Genomic DNA, 20,040 nt, shown 5'->3' on the forward strand with positions numbered 1-20,040 from the left:
AAGTTAGACAAATTATGTAATGAAAAACTTTTAAAGTCATTGGTAGCCAATCGAGAAATTATTTTCTTCATGTGATTATTTGGAACTGAATGCCTAGACTCAAGAAATATGGGCCAATCATTTTTTTTCCATTATTTTTACTGTTATGCAATGTTACAGAGTGTTGAAAATGGATTTTGGATATCTTTTAATATGTAATGGTTTTATCATTAAAACTGTTTTGTAGCAGATACTTTTTAGACTCAGATATACTGTGGATCTTTTCACTGTGTTTCATATAAATACTGTATGACATATTACTAAATACTGTAAAAAATAAGAATTCATTCTGAAATTTTAAAAATGTAATTATACGTAGCTGGCGAGGTATAACTGTACCCATTTTTCACTATAATGGATAAGTCTGCTTTTTGAAATGCTTTGCAAAATCATTTTAAATGAATAATAGCTGTTTAATTTTTTTTTTACCTTCATTGATAAGAACTTTTACCCAGGAGTTAAAAAGATAGAGCAGAATGAGATCTCCAAAAGCTTCTATAGCTAATCCTACACTGTCAGAAGAAATCATGTCATTACACTAAGTTACACTTTGACTTTTCGTATGTTGTGCATTTATTTATTTAGCATTACTACATATTTTTCTAAAACATAATGGATATATAGTTTTTCCTGACTCATAATCATTAGAAAAATAATCCCCAGAATTGCAGCTGATGTATCCTGACATTTAAACCCATGCTAGTTTCTGATGCCCTGCATTAAGATTGGACAGGAAGCAATAGATAGTTGGTTTCATTTTTGCTTTTCATATAGAACAAGATATTTGCTAAGAAATTTTTTTCTCCTTCTCTGGAACAAAATACTTTATGCCCAAATTTATGGACAAAAATAAGTTAAGAATGCTACATGTGGTAGTCAATAATTTAATTTTTTTCTTTTTTTAGATTTTTTTTTTTTAGATTTTTTTTGTGAAAAAGATGTTTCTCTTAAGTTTATGTAAAACTGATAGAAACATTGAGGTACATTTGTTGTCAGGTTTTGAAGGCTTCAGCAGGACATCATCTGGCAAAGACATTGATCTGCTTTTCTTTTGAAGACATAAGTTAGTAATAGAAATTCATGTAGTCCTACTTGATATATGAGCTGCTAAAGATGATCAACAACAGACATGTGGAGATTTGTGAGGTACTTGCCCATAGTTTCCAAGACCTTTCAGAAATTTTAGTGCAGAAGGAGATTTCCAGTGTGTTCAGGCAAGAACTTTGTTGAGCTTCTGCAGCTGGCATCTCCGTGGTGTCGACTTTCGTGCAAACCCAGCTACTAAACAGCAAAGAATCTTGTAGTAGAATGAACTTAAATATTTACCTTGGAAAATTTTGGCCTAACTGTTTACAAAACCTGATAATACAGAAAGATTTTTCTCTTGCTTTATAGACATTTTTAAGGCCAAAATTCAAGAGAATGTTTTTTTCTCAAAGCCCTCGATGTTGGTTTTTCAGGTTGTTATGGGTTTTTAACGGCAAGTAAGATGGTGGGACTTTGAAGATAACAGTGTTTATGGACACATATAACTACAACAGGTCATGTAACAGTATGAAGGCTTAGATGTTTCATATTAAAGGTTAAAAATCAGAAAGAATAAACATCAGGATGCATCAGAATAAGCAGTTTAGACAAAACTTTTCCAGAAGCATAATATTTAAAGCAAGCACACACATACATAAAAAGCTAGCTATGTATTAGCAAGATGTTTTTCTCATGTGCCAAAGGAACCGGAAGTTACAGAAAAGTAAAAAATAACTAGCCCTTTTTTTGCAATCCCTGTCTTACCTTTCATTTAGTGGAACAGCTTATGTTGTATCACTTACTCAAAGCAGAATGCTCTAAAAAAGTAAAAGCATGCAGAAAGCAGGCACACGTTAATTTTTAAGTCTTCTTCAGGTAAAAAAAAAAAACTTTTGTGTGATCTAAGGTTTATGGCTACATATTCATTTAGTGTTAGAAATTATTTCTCAATACTGTAACATCTGACCTCTTCCCATTTGCTTCTAAAGAGTACATATAATAATTTTCATGCCAACCTCTCCAGCCTACAAGAAAAATAGTTCTGTGTCTTTTCTCTAAAAGAAATAAGTTTTGTATTCAGTTGTAAAATGGATTACAGCTGTTACTACTAATAAATCCAAGGAGAAACAGTTCCATTGTTGAAATCAGATACAACCATGGTGCTCTCAATCAATTGCTTGCAGTGCTTCTGTAGCATAGGGCCTCTCACTGAGTCCTAAATTACTGGACAGATTCACATCTTCTGTTATCAAGCATTCTGTTTTCTGCATTTGTACCTTCTTCTTGCAACTTATCATGTATTAAGTCTGTCCACAGAGTTGGCATAGAGTCTTTTAGTGCTTACACTGATTTTGATGTACTTGACACATACAATGCTATGCTAAGCTTAGTCTGTCACACACTGTCTGCTCAAAGGCAGAAACTGGCTCTCCCCAGCTGTTTGACTTCGTTAACTATTCTTCACAGAACAGTTTGTGATGAATTAGCAAATAACTGACATAACATGAAACTTTTTTCTATTCCTTCTCACTTGCACTTCTCCTACCCACCCCTACTGTGCCTGACATGATGATTCTCAGCCCTTCTGGCAATCACACTGGACTGTTCAAACATCCCATATCCCAGCCCTTGTTTAGGCCAATGACTTCCAGCTCCACAGAAGAGCTGCTTTCTGCACTAGTGCAGTATTCCACTGGAACTGAAACATCATTGTATTGTGTTAAAAAATTGTTTTCATTTGCTCAACTTTTAAAAAAAAAACCACAAAAAAAACCAACCAAAAACCCAAACCCCAAACAAACAAACAAAAAACAACAACAAGAAAAACACACCAAAAAACCTACAAACAAACCAAAGCAAGTTCAAAAAGAAACAACCAAGGCTTGTAATCTAAAAAGATCAGGAATGATTGATAGTTCAGATAGTTGGAAGTTGGTGAGAAAATTGTCTTAAACAGAAGCTGTGAAAACAAAAGGCTTACCTATACTATACATAAAATGAGTTTAATATATAGTAAGCAAATGCTCAAAAATATTGCGGACCTAATTGTTATTTATAATTTAGATATATGTACTCAGACTGTAGACAGTAATAAATTTCATTTCACACTGCCCATTGTGGATTTTGATTTTGTTACATTTTGTAGAGGTAGCATTGAGTTTCATAATTATTTAAAATAATGAAAAAATAGTTAAATATGATGTGCTTAGAGGTGTGATCCTTGATCTCAGCATGTAAAAGGTCTAAAAAAAAAACCACAACACTTTTTAACATTCTATGCTCCTATGCCCAGCTAAGATCTTATTTCAAATTACTGACAATATAATTTGTGGTAGCATTAGTCCAGTAAGTTGCAGCAAGAGTGATAGAAAAGCTGAGTAAATCTGGTTTTGTTCTATGTTCAACATCTTATGAATGAATTCCCACATTGCTCCTCATTTACAGTTTCATGAGAAATATTAGCTGCTGTTGCTAAACAAATGTGAAAGTGTCATGTTTAAAGTAATCTCTCTCCTTCAGTCTTCCAGAAAGCCTGCTTGAGTTTGCTCTGTTCAGCTCACAGTGATTCACAATAGCTCTTTCAAGGCCACATGAATATTATTGTGAAAAATGCATTGGAGGAACACAGGACAGGAGCAAGCTCTCGGCAGATTAGGTCGAGCACTGCCTTACATCACCAAGCCCTCTGTGCCAGCTGGAGGCAGGGCCTCTGCTGCGCTTCAAAGAGTGCCAGGATGCTGAGCATTTTCTTCCACACAATAACTCAGAGTACAGACATTATCTATCATCTATAAAAGCAGCACTCCCTATTATAACATGAAGCATGTTAAATTCCAGACTAGTCCCATTTACTTCAGCTTAAGGCAGCAACAAAATTTCAGGTAGAAGTCAATGTCTCAGACTACAGACATTTCTAATGTTGGATTTGGAGGCAAAAATAATCCACAGAAAAATAGTGTTTGTGACATCATGAACCTTTGAGTCTTTGTGAGATGGAAACCTTGAAGTGTTGACTGCCTTACCCGCATGTGTAAGTGTAATGTGCATAAAGTGTTAATATGAGGTTCTGCTGTGTGACTCCATGCTAATTAAAGGTTATTTATTAACAGTTGTTATTGAACATGCCAGAGGACTGTGGAGAGCTGGATTTTAAACCATATGTATCCTCTGCTAGAGAGAAAGCCCTTCTGTATCCTCCCAAAACAGAAGTGAATGGTGTGTTTCCCCCTCGTAGCTTCCTTGTCTGGACAAAGAACTTATTTTACCTTAAGTCGTGAAACTCACCCCCAGCAAAAGGCATACCTACTCTCTTCTTTTTTTCTACACTTGTTCTTCTCTGCTAACAGATCTCTAGACACCATATTAGTATCTGTCTTAGAGACGGAATGTTGCCAAAGGTGTGTACAAGAGGTGAGAGGGATACCACAGTCATATTCAGGCATATGAAGGGTGAGGTCTAGAGCACACTTATTCCCTACACAGCCAAGCAACCAGGAAAGAACTTCACCATCCACTCATAAAAGAAATACTTCTGTTAAAGGTTCGTATAGGTTCAAAGATGCCATGTGTTTTAGCATTTGCCAGCACTTTGGATTCTGTCTTTTGCTCATAAATATTAGCAGTATATGATGTATCAAGGCATTGCTTTGTGTTACACATCTTCCATGTCTCATCTAGCATTTTCTTATTAATATCATATGTTCATAGTGCTGAAAAGACTTAAAATAGAAAACATAAAAATGGGAAGCTACTATATCTTTTGCTTTTTTACAGTCACCTGGCTGTAATCGTGTAAGCATTATAAGTGTTTTAAGCATGCTGTTAAGACCAATGATGATGAATGCTGCATTAGATATAGAAAAACTGTGCATATTTTGTACAAGTAACATTAGTATAACACTGAATAATACTGATTTTCGAGATATATCTTCTTCAACTGCATTTTTCCAGAGTTTTTTTCTGTTTTGACAACGTATTTCTTTTTTCTCCTTCTCTTCAGCAATAATAGCACTTTTATTGGGATTTTTTATTGATAATTATGTTTAATATTAATTGAAATAATGCAGTAACATCCAGATTCTTACATCTGTAGGGGTGCCTTGTTGGGCAGCAAAAAACCAGTTAAAATGCATAGACGCTAACTTGAATAACTAACTGTTTAATTCACTGCATCTAAAGTGCTTTTAACTTCCTGAATGAAACATCTTTTGTTAATACTTGAGGCATACAATTTCATAACCCTTATTCCTTGTTTCCTTTGGTCTTCTGGGGACACCTTTCTACGTGCTTACCAAAGTGAAAATATATTCTTTCCCTTTTTAAAATGCACAAGTTTGATGCTGAGCTAGAAATACAGCAAATAGTATTGTTCTCCTTTAAAAAACAATACTTAAATGAAGTCAGTGGTTTTGCCACTACAGTTCCTTTGTTAGCTTCTTAAATTTTGCAGCTGTGATCTTAATGCAGTTAGTATAGTTTATAGTTGACGGTTTGGGCTGCAAAGTGTGTACACTGCTTTAAAAAACATTCAGTAAGATTATGGCATTGAGGAAACAACTCATTGACGTCTGTGTAACATTAGTAACAGAAATGGCCATGATCACAAGCTGAGTTCATCTGACTGTCTTAGGCAGTATTGCCACTCCTTTAGATTTAAGCACAGGTTTAGACAGGTAGTACAAATGGGGAGGAAGGAGGGAAAAGGAGACTGTGTGTTCTGAAAACTCCTTTGACAGACTGCTTCCTATTTCCTCTTTTCTCTCTTGCTCTTTTGGAAGCAACAGAACAAGATACTTCTACCCACTTCTCAAATTAATACATTAGAACTTGATTGTGGTGATTTATTGCTTTATACTTAAGAATGAAGACGAGGTAGCTACTTATAGAAAGTGTCATATATATTTATCAATATTGTATCAATATTTTAACACAAAGTACTAATGAGTAGAAAGGAGAAGAAGAAATTGAAAAGAATGCTTTCATGTGTTCTGGACCAATCTGTATATTCAGGCTGCTAACATGAGAAGTATGCTCTGGTGTACATATGAACCTACTGCTCATCTCATTATTTACTTCACCATAAAACTGTATGTGACATGAAAAATTAAAGCTTAAAGCAAATACTGCCAGCACTGCACTGCTGTTGTACTTTCCCCTTTCTTCTTCAAATGAAAGTGAGGACAATATAAAAGCATAAATATTAGTATGTTAAAAATATTGACTAGATAGAGCAATCATGCTTTTTCCTAATCTTGAGTCTTGGCAAGCCCCAATTTAACCCCGATTTAGTGTAATCTAAATCCTCACCCTGTCTGGAAACTAAGCCTCAAATTAGAAATGGTAATCATGGAAATTTATATTGCTGCCCTTTGCAGTCCTTTAGTTTTTTATTCACCAGTTCAAAATATAATAGCTTTTCCTTTGTGAATATTTGCATATGGAAATATGTGGGATGCTGTATCCTCTTTGCTTCAGAATTCTAGCCTTTCTTTTCCGAAATAAATGATATCCTGCACTTAAAACACCACATTCTCTGCCTGTCTGAGTCCTCTCCTTCTGTTAGAGGAGGGACATCTGGCAGGGATGCTTGGATTCCCTGCTTTTTTTTTTTCTTTTTTCTTTTTTTAGGACATAGCTTTTTGTATTTTCCTTTACATTGCCAGTAAGCAGAACAGACAGACAGACATCCAAAAGTTCAATCATAACCAAATTTGGTTATGTTCAGATGATACGCTCTGCTCTAAGCTCTGACAGTGCCTGAGTTCAAATCTGAGAATAAACCCTTATTTTGAGGCTTGGGTTTTCATGTAAGTGATGACTCTCCAAATGTTAACTCCTGTTGTTTGGAATGTCATTGTTAAAGGAGAGTGAGAGGTGTTTCATTGTTCATATGAATGAGACAGGTCACTTTGGAAAAAGCTTGCTATGTGCAGTCTAATTTAGCTGATTTCGAGAACTGCCAAAAGGTGCAAATTCCTTTTTCCATTTTCATGTCCTTATAAAGATATCTAATTTCAAAGGCTCAGTGCACTCATTTGTTAAAACAGAGAACTTATTTAAAGCTAAATGCTAATAATAATGAATGTTAACTGACTTAATGCAATGTGAAATTGCTGCTTCAACATTCATACAAATGATAATTCAGTCTAAGTGGCTCTGTGTTCTGTTATATAGACATTACTTAGCAATTTGCAGGGTAATTGCACACAAAGCTACTAAACAAATTTGTTTTCTTTTGCATCAAAAGTTCTTTGCACATCTCTTAAATATATTTATGTATATTTATATTGAAGAATATTTGTAAAGGCATGGGTTTTGGTGGGATGGTATGGACAACTGTTCTCTCAAATTTTTACCAAGTCTGATCATCTTACCGATGTCTTATTCCCTTTCCTTGTGTGGTAAAATTGTGTGGAATTTAAGAGAACTCTCAACAGATACCTAGATCTGTTCTTACAGTGTAACTTTACTGATGTACAACACCACTAAGTAAAAGTATCCATCTCTATATAGCACTTTGAACAAAGGCTCCAGGAAATAATTTATTGGGTGTTCATAATTACTTTTATTTGTCAAAATTTACCTTGTGAAATATTTCAGTATAACATTTATTAACTGACACTTTTCTGTTACTTTATGTCTTTTTAATCTAATATAGTTTTTATGTATATTTAGAAATGGCTTTGTTTTTATTTTTCAATTCACTAATATGCATAGTTCTTCAATAATACAGACTACCAACTTCGCTGTAAAATGGTGATTTTAGTTCCTCCCTTAGTCTCTTTGATTTTGCTGTTCTTAATCCTGCATTCACTGCAGTAGGAGGAGGAATGATTTTGAATAATACGGTCATGATGTCAAAACAGTGCAAATTATATGCTGCTGCCATCTGGAATAGTGAAAATAAAAGCTTTATTTACACTGTTCTTTGAAATAATAAACTTTATTGTGGCAGTTTATCTTCAGTATCTGTAATGTATTCTGGAAATGCTCCATGTGTGCCTTTTTATTCTGTGAGCTACAGAATGCCTGTGGCAAAGCTATCAGTGAATCCTGAAATAGATATTTTTTTTCTTCCTGAATAGAATGGAGAACCATCTTCCATTTGCAAAATGAGAATAATTGTTTCACTTAGGCAATATTTTTAAGAGGCACAGTCAAACACTATGAGTATGTATTTTAGTTAGGCAGATTACACAGATTTATCTGCAGGTTACTATTCATAATATGGAACATGGTTATTTCAATGGCGCAAATGGTTAATATGGAATTAAATACTTAATAGACATATTAGCCAGTTTTCTTGACAACTGTCCAGTCTTGAACCCTGGTGCTATTACTTTGCCTTTATACTGCATAACCCAAAACCAAAGTCATCACAATTTGCTTTGGGTACTTCATGTTTGCACTTCATAACCATATCATAGTAATATTATCATAATGTACTGTAACTGAGAAGACTGTTCACACCGTTCTATCTTTCTTGTTAAAACATGATGCTGATGGCCAAAGTGATTCTGTAAGGTAGCTATGCAAAATTTAAGACTTCAAGACCCAATCGGTTTCTAAAAGCTGACAGTCTTCCTGCTGCCAGCAGGGCGTATACATGATCTGAAAGTAACCTTTTACAGGAAAAGTAGTCAAAATGTTAAGAAGGTGTGGCACAAACACTGGATGAATATCACTGTCTTTCTCTTCATTTAGCATTGTTGTATATAAGACATGTACGTTTTTCATGAAGAGTCAAAGACATTGTACTGGGTTTAAAAAAAATCCTCTTCTTTCTTTGGATCCATCTTTTGTAAATACATAGTCTTGACAATACACCTTGAGACTAATCTTGTGATGTTCCTGAAATCTTATGAAATAATTGCATCATATAAAAAGAGAGATTGCAACAGCACCTTTTTCCTTTAAGATGAGAGAAAACACAGTTAAGTGATGAGCAGAACAGAGTTTATTCTATATAGGTGTGGGACAGCTATGTTTTTTTCTGTCAATATTACTTAAAGGTAAGTATAGTTTCTTTTAACTTTTTCATATTTTCAGGGTACAGCTCCATCAAAGTTACTGTTCATATAAAAACACTAAATTTGAGTCTCTACCATAAATGCTGTTGCATTTATGAAGGCAAGCTGAAATCTAGAACAGATTCAGCAGTGTGTGAAATTGTGTATTTTATACTGTCTTTGGGTATACTTATAATGAAATCTGAATGTAAAGGCTAATGTGCTTTTTCCAAACAAGTTGCTTGAAAGGGAAGCAATTACTGCTTTGACTAAACTTGCAGCAAGGACATTGTTTACAGAAAACATAGAATCATAGAATCATAAAATGGCCTGGGTTGGAAGGGACCTTCAGGATCCTCTAGTTCTCTTTCTGCAGTTTAGAGAGAAGGATGTTCCTTAGCACAGCTTCTAGGAGGATCTGTTCCATGGTCTTCCCAGGCATAGAGGGGAGGCTAACAGGTCACTAGTTCCCAGGGTCCTCCTTTCAGCCTTTTTTTTAAGATGGGTACAATGTTTCTCCTTTTTCAGTCACCCGGCACCTGAGTGCCATGACTTTTCAAATATCATGGAGAGTGGCTTGACAACCACACCAGCCAATTCCTTCAGGACTCTGGGATGCATCTCATCGGGTCCTAGAGATTTATGTACTTTGAGTTTCCTCACGTGGTTATGAACCTTACTTACAGTGGAGGGACTTTGGTCCCCCAGTCCCCATCCTTTTGTCCATCCACTCAAGTGTGGAAAGAGAGGTTGCTATTGAAGACTGAGACAAAAAAAGTTGTTGAATACCTCAGCCTTCTCCTTATTCATTGTTACCAGTTTTCCAGCCTTGTTTATCAGGCAGGTAAGCCTTCTTTGACCTTCTGTTTCTGGTTAACATACCTGTAAAAACCCTTCCTGTCACTCAGCATTCTTTGCCAGATTGAATTGACTTTCACCTTGGCCTTCCTTGCTTCATCCCCGCAGAACCAAACTTCATCTCTATACTCTTCCCAGAGTACCTGTTCCTGTTTGCACTACCTGTGCATTTACTTCTTGCCCTTCAGTCTGACTACCAGTTCCCAACTCACCCATGCTGGTCTCTTGCCTTCCTTGCCTGATTTCTTGTCCATGGGTATTGCCAGTTCTTATGCTGTATGAAACAATTCCTTAAAGATATGCCAGCTCTGATCTGCTCCCTTGTCCCTGAGGGCAGTTTCCCAAGGGATCCTGTTGACTATCTCCTTGAAGAGCTGGAATCTTGCTTTCCTAAAGTTCAGGGGCCTAACTTACTCTATACCTGACCCAAACTGCACCAATGCTTAATGGCTGTAGCCAGGCTGCCTCCAATCTTCAGGTTCCCAGTTAGCTTGTTTATTTGGTGCCCATCGGATCCAGTATCGTATCCCTCCTGGTAGAGTTGCTATCTGTTCCCTGGCTCAAGAAGTCATCCTCCGTGCTTTCCAGGAGCCTCCTGGGTTGCCTACAGCTTGCTCTACTGCTTTCCCAGCAGATGTCAGGGTGATTGAAGTCCCTGAGCGGGGCAAGAGCCTGCGGGCATGATACCTCCTGTAGCTGGAGCTAGAAGGCTTTGTTAATAGGCTCCCTTTGATCAGGGACCTGTAATAAAAACCAACCACAAGGTTCCCTTTGTTGCCTTGATCTCTGATTCTTACACACAGGCTTTCAACGTGCTCGTGACTGTTCTTCAGAGACAACTCTTCACACTCAAACCACCTCCTGATGTAGAGAACAGCCCCTCTGCCTCTCCTTCCTCCTCTGTCTCTTCTGAACAGCCTGTAGCCATTGATAGTCTCACTCCAGTCATGTCCCATCAAGTTTTAGTTATGGCAAGAAGGTCATAGCTTTCTAGCATCACAGTGGCTTCCAACTCCTTCTGTTTGTTGCCTGTGCTGTGTGGATTGAATGAACAATGTCAAGCAGGTTGAATACACAGAGAGAGAGTTCAGAAATACTAACAACCATGATACAAAGCAAGGCAAAGCCATTGTGCATCATTCTATCTTAAGGGCTCATCTGGTAACCACTCTTTGTAATTGCCTTTTATGCTGTTCAGATCATACACTGGATGAAAAATAACTTTTGTAGAGCTCTTGCAGCAACTGGAAATGATACTAGCATGGTACTAAATGCATTCTCTTAATACTAATAATGAAACACAGCACCGTTAAGACACCTAACAAATTCAAAGAATATGCTCTGTTTCTAAATCCCTTGTATCTGTCATCCTAAACAAAATATGTATTACATGTATAAGTAACTAAGCCACAAGGACAGAAAATCTGACCTTTAATGGCCTCTCAAAATTACAGTACCAAATGGCTTTGGGAATGTCAGGTCTGATTTAAATTGTTGATGAATTGGAAACTAATTAACTAGAACTAAATATTAATTGAAGAGTGGTATATACTACAGTTTAGAGCCTAATGAGCATATTAAGGATCAGTAAAAAATATTTTTCTGTTCACCTCATGTAAAATTGTAGAAGTACCAATATATCAAAATTTTCTAATAGTTACTTTGCTCTTACTGTGGCTGAGAGGCAGTTCTTCAATGATTTGATCCTCAGTTCTCTTTCACAGTGTGTTTGATGATCTGTCAAACTTGGTATCATCAAAGCGTAAAGACAGTTTTGTACAAATCGTGAATAAACTTAGAGAGAAAAAAAACAATTAACATCTTAAAAAGTAAATCCACTGTGATAAGCCCTCCAATTAGAAATTTCACTATTTCCCTGGTCCATTTGATGTTGAATATTGGAGTTCATTGCCAAATACCTGAAAACCAGGTTGGAAACAAGCCACAACTGTCAAAAACATAACAGTTCTGGGTATTCGAGTCTGTTACATTGTGATGTTTCTCATGAAAATTTCATGAAGAGCATTCATTCAAAGAGATTCTATGCATAAGGCAGATGGATGGAATTTAATTGCCCTTATTAAAAATAAGAAAGGGAAACTCTTTACTACTCCATCCTATTAGTATTCAGGATAAATTATCTTTGTTGTACACTTAGGTATTTGCAAAAGAGACTCTGGGGTTTTCTGTATGAGCCAAGTAGGAAAGGAAAGGTCAGGTCATAAAAATCCTGTTCTGTGTCACAAGTCAAATCTTGTTAATACCAAATACAGTTAATACCAAAGTAAAGACCTCATGTTTATAAGCAGACATGAAACATACCTTTCTTTGGGAAGAACCTATGGCTGGTGAATTGACATTTAAGCATTACTAGTTCTGAAGAATTACAGAAGCTTATCCGAGAGTTGTATTTACTGTACCAAGGCCCTAGGATGATTGGTGAATCAAGGGTGCAGGTTATTTTTTTCCTTTATTCTTCCAGTTGCAGAAGGTGACATCAAGAGAAGCCTATGGACTAACATGGTACTATGACTGGTGTCACCATCAAAATTTTGGTTTTTTGATAACAGGATGGCCTACATGGCACCAGGCTTGCTAAATGCAGATGGGATTCACCTTTCTCAGTGGGGGGAAGAGGGTCTTTGGTCAAGGGCTGGCAGGATTTATTGATAGAGCTTTAAACTAGTTAACAGAGGAGGGGGATATCATCAGGTTTAGTAGTGATAAGGTGTGGGATACCATGCCATCCCACTCGTACCAGTTAGATGCCTGAGCCAGCAAGAGATGCTCAGAGCCTGGAGAGAGTATGTAGGTCAACAGCAGAAGACCTGGACAGCATCAAGAAATTCCAGCCACTCCAAAAAGTCACCTTCATTGGAGGTGAGGTGGAGGCAACTTAATGCCTCTGGGCTAACACATGCAACATGGGGAATGAATAAGAGGAAGTAGACATGTGTGGATGTCTGCAGGGCTACGACCTTATTGGCATCATGGAAAACCAGTGGGATGTCTCCTACGACTAGAGTGTTGAAATGGAAGGATACAGCCACTACTATATTTGAGAAGTCATGACAGTCTGGTAAAGTTCCCAGGAAAAGAGGAAACATGACCCTCACTTCTAAAAATGGAGATAAGGAAGACCCAGGGAACTACAGACTGATCAGTCCCACCTCAGTGCCTGGCAAGATCATGGATCAGATCCTCCAGGAAACTGTGCTAAGGTACATGGAAGATAATGAGACAGCCAAAATAATTGTTGACAGCCAATGTGGCTTCCTTAAAGGCAAATAGTACCTCACAAATTTGGTGTCCATCTACAGTGCAGTTACGGCAGTGGTGGACAAGAGAAGGCAACAAAAATCATCTACTTGAATCTGTGTAAAGCATTTGACACTGTCCTGTGTGACATCCTTGTCTATAAACTGCTGAGGCATGAATTTGACAGTGGACCACTTGGTGGATAAAAAATTGGCTGTATGATTGCACTCAAAGAGTTGCAGTCAACAGCTCAATGTCTAGTTGGAAAGCAATGACACAATCTTCAGAGATTTGTATTGGGATGAGAACTATTTAGCGTCTTTGTCAGTGACATGGAAAGTGCAATTGAGTGCACCCTCAGCAAGTTTGCCAGCAACACCAAGATATATGGTGCAGTCGACATGCTGGAGGGCAGGAATGCCATCCAGAGGGACATGGACAGGCTTGAGAGGTGGAACCTTGTGAACTTCAGGACGTTCAACAAGCACCAAGTGTAAGGTACTACACCTGAGTTGTAGCCATTCCAACCACAAATACAAGCTAGGTGGAGAATGGATAGAGACTAGCTCTGGGGAGAAAGATTAGGTTGTTTGTGGATGAAAAGCTCAATATGACCCAGTAATCTGTACTTGCAGCCCAGAAAGCCAATCACATCCTAACCTGCATCAAAAGAGGCATGAACAGGAGGTTGAGGGAAATGCTTACCCCCTCTATTCTGTTCCTGTGAGACTCTACCTGGAGTACGGCATCCAGATCTGGTGCCCCCAACACCAGAAAGACACTGACCTGTCTGAATGAGTCCACTGGAGAGCTACACTGGAGAGTTGATAGAGGTCTGGAACACCTCTTCTGTGAAGAAAGGCTGAGACAGTTGTGGCTGTTCAACCTGGAGAAAAAAAGGCTCTGGAGAGAACTTCTTCAGCCTTTCAGTACCTAAAGGGGGCTTACAAGAAGGCTAGAGAGGGACTTTTCACAAGGGCAGGTAGTGATAGTAAAAGGGGGATTTGTCTTAAGCTGAAGGGGAGTATAGGTTTATCTTAAATTTTAGGAAGAAAAGCTGTACTGTGAGGGTGGTGGAGCACTGAAACAGGTTGCCCAGAGAAGTTGTGGATACCCTGTCCCTGAAGGTGTACAAGACCAGGCTGAATCTGGCTCTGAGTAACTTGGTCTAGTGGATGTCCATGGCAGAAGTGTTGAAAGTAGATGACTCAAGGTCCCAAACTATTCTGTGATTCTGTGGGTATCTACGTGCTACGTATTGCAAGCAGTTAAGTAGCTCATGGGCAACTTCACACCCTGGGAACTACAATGATTTATAGGCTGCACTTGCTTGCTATACATTTTTCAGAAAAGTCTGAAAACTTACCTAACTGTTTGAAAATGTGACACTTCTTCATGGAAGAGAGTTGACATTGATCAATTTCTTGCGTTAGTTTTATCCCCTTATCAATTGCATGTCAGTAATGACCAGTCAAGACATTTAATAATACATGTTTTATAGTTAATGTTGATCCTCTTTCTTAGATTTTTTTTGCTTGTCATTTTTTAAGGGAAAAATTATTATTTTGTGATAAAAATATTTTTGCCATTGTAATGGACATGAGGAGCAAGATGATGTATTTCAAATAGATTATTTTAGCTATGCTAACCTAATTTCTGAAAAATTGCCTGATCCCACTCTGCTTCCAGTGCTACTTGCTAACAGGTATCATATTAAGAAAGCTGGTTGCTCTTGTTCAGTATTTCTTAATATTTCAATATTGACCACACTAGGATATGGATTTTTGATCATATCCAAGTGTCTTAATAGACTCTGTTGTGTCTAATTCAAGACCATTATGAATATCCTGTCACTTCAGCTTTGCTAATCTGCATAGCTCCAATGTTTAGAATTTCTCAGTGCTTTGAAATCATGTAATGCACTCATCCTCACAGCACTTCTCTCTAGCAGTAAAGCACTATCATATCCATCTTACAGATGGACAACTGAAGCACAGGGCCAATAAACATTAAGACCGACAGCAGATAAGTAATAATAGTAAAAGCAAGAAACATAACTTGGTTCTTTCAAGTCACTGGCCAGATTCTATACTGCATGATTGTATTATGCATTTCTTTGATGTATAGAAAAGGATTTTTCCCTATTGTTGATAGACATGGTAATTCAATATATCACATGAAATAGTGAGGACTTGTGCAAGCAGAGCAACATCAGTGTTGTATGAGTCTAATGATTATACACTATGCAGCATATCTCATGTGATTTAATGCATTTAAATAAGACAGTATAAAGTTTGTAGACAATTTTTATGAATTTTTTAATTTTTATCAACTTTTTAATCAGTGTAAGTTAACCAAAAATACTGAGCAGGTATCTGTTTTTTTCAGTCCTTATATTCAGTTCCTTTCAGTTCCATATGTACAAACAATTAGGTGACCCCTGAATGTTAAGCAGGCTGATGATTCAGGCCTTCATGCAGTACTGTGTAACAAATGTGAAATCCTTCAACTTACACATTTTTTTTCCAGAGGATCAAATTCCTCGAGGTTTTCCCACCATTGATATGGGCCCACAGCTGAAGGTGGTTGAACGAACTCGCACAGCTACCATGTTATGTGCAGCCAGTGGCAATCCTGATCCCGAAATAACTTGGTTCAAAGATTTCCTACCTGTTGACACGAGCAACAACAATGGCCGCATCAAGCAGCTACGCTCAGGTAGGGTCTTGTTACTGTTTCCACCAACGCCCAGAGTTGTTCTCTCTCACTTTTTCTTTCTTTTTTTTCTCTTCCTTTTTTTAAAATTTTTATTTATAGGTAATAATTTCTCTTTCTCCTCTCCTTTTCTGTGTTACTAAGTGTGTTGTCCATGTCTGTGATGTTGTCATAGCTTTCTATAGAGTCTGTCTCTATATGTTTTGCAGCTTCTGTTTACTCCACATTGCTCACTGCTGTGACTGTATTTTTTGATAATTTTTTTCTTTACTGCTTTTTGCAGTACTTGATGGATCCATTTTCTCCTCTTTCTTTCTTCTTTCCTTTTTATTTTTTTTTAACAAATTTATTTCAACATTGGACTTCATTCAGAAATTGCAAGGAGTACCAATGGTTATATTCATCAAAACCAAAACCTGCATTAGACACTTCAATTAAAATTTAAAATGTGTTTTGTGCTATCTTTTCCACATTTGACTTCACCAAAGATTAGCCAGTTTGGACACATCTTCTTTCCTCTCACAAATACATAAAGCACAGTACTTCTTCCCATGCAGATTTATACCTTAAAAAAAAAAAAAAGGAAAAGAAATCTTTGGGTAATCTGTGGAATAAAGTTGGGGTTTTTTTGCTGGCTGAGCATTTTTCCAACACATTTAGCCACAGTAGTGTGCGCCCACGCTAAAGCTTTATGAGTCCTACATTTTCTGGATCTACAGAAGTCTGCTTTTGGTGTAGAATCCAGCTTTTGCTGCTCTTTCTCTTTGCCCCTTGCACCTCCCTAGCAGTTCTTTCACTCTCCTCCTGCCCTAGTTTATTCTTTTGCTCTCTTTAGATTAAATAAAAGCAACAACAACAACAAAATCTCGAGATTTATCAAGTTTAAAGCTTGTCCCAAAGTAAGATCACTGGGATATAATGAGCTTTTTACTTTGACAATTGTAGTAGATATCGTTGTAGAATCTAAGTTGTTTAATCACGTGTCTTCCCAGAATTCTCAGCTTTTGACCTGTCCTGTGATGTTAAATCGTCTTGTTAACTGACTTTTTGCTTGTTGTCAGCAGAACTGTGTAAATTAACCTTCTGTTAATGTAAATTAAGATTTTTTTCACATGTGACATAGATGATTTAGTATATAAAGTTTTAACTGAAAACTTTGTACCAAATTATAAGGAATATAATAATATTTTTATGCTGTCTTTCTTCTCTCCGTATTTAAATCTCCAGAATCTATTGGTAAGTGCTTAGTTCTGAAGCGCACTTCACCCCCACTAATTTCCATATTCAGAATATTATTATTATGATAATTATTATATGATTAGCATTATTATTCTTAAAATGCATGGCATGCATTTTACTAACAGTCAGTGTAGTCACCAGATCCCTTTAGTGGCGCACACGCACACCTCCACAGAAATGTTGTCTTATCAGTCATAGCAACACCTAAAAGAAACAGTACACATGTATCACGTAGATCTAGAACAGTAAATGCCATAATCCAGCCTAAACTACAGTGTTTGTTTTGAGATAGCCTTCAGTGTATCCTCTTTTTATATATATATAGATTTATATATATATATTTAAATAGAATTTCCAATATTTTCCTAAACTATGTCATAAGTACAGTTTTGTAAAGTTTCCTTTAAGTTATTTGAGGCATATTTGATTCATATCTAACTCTATATAACCAAACGTCTAGGAACTCAGATGCTTCTCTGAGAATGGCAGTGCAGCCAATTGTAGCATTTTTGCCCCTTGTGGTACAATGAAACTTGCTTTTATAACTTGATAATACTATCTAATATATTCCTGTTTTAACAGTATAGTAATTCAAGTTTCTCTTAAGACCTTATTTAATTCTGTAAATCTAATTTGATTCTTCTTCCAAAGCCCTAGCCTCCTTCTTCTCGTACTAATGCTTCTTCTTTCTAATCTTATTTGCATTCATATTATCCACCCAGGTGGTACACCAATAAGAGGTAAGAGTGCTGAACTAACGTTCACAGAATGATCTTACTCATTCTTTCTGTCCTTTCATCCCTCTCATCTTTGTCTTGTTTTTGGTTTGGTTTTGTTTTGTTTTCCTTAAGGAAAAAAACAAAACAAAATACAAACCTACAGAAATGTCCATCATCTGATTTTCTTTTTCCTTTGTCCTGTTTGGTTATGATCAGTGACTCTCATATTGTGATCTTTCTTTCTACACATTGCCTTTTCATTTTCCTTTTTTGTTTGTTCATTAAATAAATAAACAAATGAATAAATAAATAAATAAGAATTAATTTGTGATATGCTTCAAAGCAAGCATATCCAGGTCTCCTGGCCATAGCCCAGTCACAGCGTACCATTTGTCCCTCTTTTTTCTTTTTTTTCTTCTTCTTCTTCTTCTTTTTCTTCTTCTTCTTTTTCTTCTTTTTTATTTTTCTTCCTTTTTATTCTACTTTTTTTTCCTTCCTCTTTTTTTTTGTCCAACTGGAGCAAAAAAAAGATCATTTTTTTTCTTCCTTAGCTGTTCTTGTCCTGGACCAAAGCCAAGATGGTCTGGAGAACAGTAGCAGACATGCAGAAGACAACATGGACTATCTTCTTTTTGTCTTATCTTTCATAAAAGGTTTTTGCTTTTGTTCTTCTTCAATCCTTTTTTTTTCTCTAACTTCTGAAAATTGAAAATTATATGTCCCCCCCTAAAAAATTACAGAAATGTTTTTTTCCCTTTATTGTGTTTTTTTTTTTTTTTTGGTGGGGTTTTTTTTGGTGGTTTTTTTTTGTTGTTGTTGTTTGTTTATTTATTGTTTTCTTTTTCTTGGAATTCTCTCACCTCTGGATTTTTGGATCTTCTAATCTACAGGCTTTGGAAATGAAAGGTTACTGACTCATTATTCTTGGTGGTATGTGGTATTGTTGGTTTTTGATACTCTAGCAAAACTGTTTACTTCTTTTGTAATTCTTGTTTTGTATTTTTCTTGGGTTTTGTGGCACCACACTGCTAATCCCACTTGTGGATTTTGATGGGTGTCTTGTGGAGGCCCTCCTGCGGTCCTCAGCAGTGGATGGTTGGTTCTTCCTTGTTGGCGTAGACCATGCTTTTTAACTTTTTTGTCTTCTAATTCAACTGCTCTTTGTTTTTCAGCAAACGTGCTTTAAGCTTGTAAGTTGCGGAAAACTGTCTTTCTTATCAATCTGCATGTCTTAAAGGAGTTTTATTTCTTTAAAATAATATTTTGATGATTGTAAATGACTAATACAGTTTCTTTTTTTTTCACTTCAAGCAGCCTTTTTGTTATTGCTGCACATTTTTGCCTTTCTTCAGCAGAAGATTTCTTGAAGTCTGTCCCGCCTTTTTTACGAGTACCACCTTTTGTGCTACTTTTGTTACTAGATTGAAACAATTAAATAAAATTAAATAATTATAATGACCCAACTACTTAATCTCTTTTGATTTATTCAAAAGCCATTCTTCCTTGAAGCAGTCTCACCCATCTTCATTTTAATGGTTTAGGAAAGAGTATTGTTTAGAGGGTTTTGGTTTTTTTTTTTGCCAAATGCAAATTGTTTTCCTGTGCTAGCACTGATGATGTGAAAAAAATAATCTCTTTGTTTTTTTCATTGCATCATTTTCTGTCTGTGCACCTTAGCAAGAAAATGAACCGACGTTGAGTGGACCTTCGCATACAAGCTTTTCATATTGTTGAGAGGTGTATTGTTGTGGATAGAAAAAGCCTCCTCTGACCGTCTCTTTGGCAATGTATTTTATATTCATACAGGTGCCCTCCAAATTGAACTGAGTGAAGAATCTGACCAAGGCAAATATGAGTGTGTTGCAACCAACAGTGCGGGTACACGCTATTCTGCCCCTGCCAATCTATATGTCAGAGGTAGGAATGACATAACCCTGGCATCCACTGTTCATTCAGGTTCAGGGCTAAGATACTCTCAGGATCTGTAGAGTTACCACTGTAATAATCAAAATGCCATGGTAAATGTGTCAGTTGTAAAATTCATTTTAAACTGTAGAGGAAAGGCTTGGGGTTTATTTTGTTCTTTTAAAGCACTCTTGAGTCCAGTCTATCCTGTGGGTTAAGGTTTGTAAGTATATTCATATTTTTACATCTTAACTTCTGTTTTTCTCCCAAAT

At 36.6% G+C, this 20,040-nt stretch overlaps 1 protein-coding gene across 1 annotated transcript in view; it reads left to right on the forward strand.

Moving 5' to 3' along the window:
* The window catches only part of PTPRD (protein tyrosine phosphatase receptor type D), a 339,897-nt gene that overhangs the window by 189,256 nt on the left and 130,601 nt on the right, over positions 1 to 20,040 (forward strand). Inside the window, exons 5-8 of the mRNA XM_025894895.2 lie at positions 15,720 to 15,908; positions 17,133 to 17,141; positions 17,867 to 17,884; positions 19,670 to 19,780. Of these exons, the coding sequence (XP_025750680.1) occupies positions 15,720 to 15,908; positions 17,133 to 17,141; positions 17,867 to 17,884; positions 19,670 to 19,780 (327 nt within the window). The remainder of the gene's footprint in view (positions 1 to 15,719; positions 15,909 to 17,132; positions 17,142 to 17,866; positions 17,885 to 19,669; positions 19,781 to 20,040) is intronic.

This window comes from Manacus vitellinus, unplaced genomic scaffold, assembly GCF_001715985.3.
Source record: "Manacus vitellinus isolate BGI_N305 unplaced genomic scaffold, ASM171598v3 scaffold_18_pilon, whole genome shotgun sequence".
NCBI classification, from domain to species: Eukaryota; Metazoa; Chordata; class Aves; order Passeriformes; family Pipridae; genus Manacus; species Manacus vitellinus.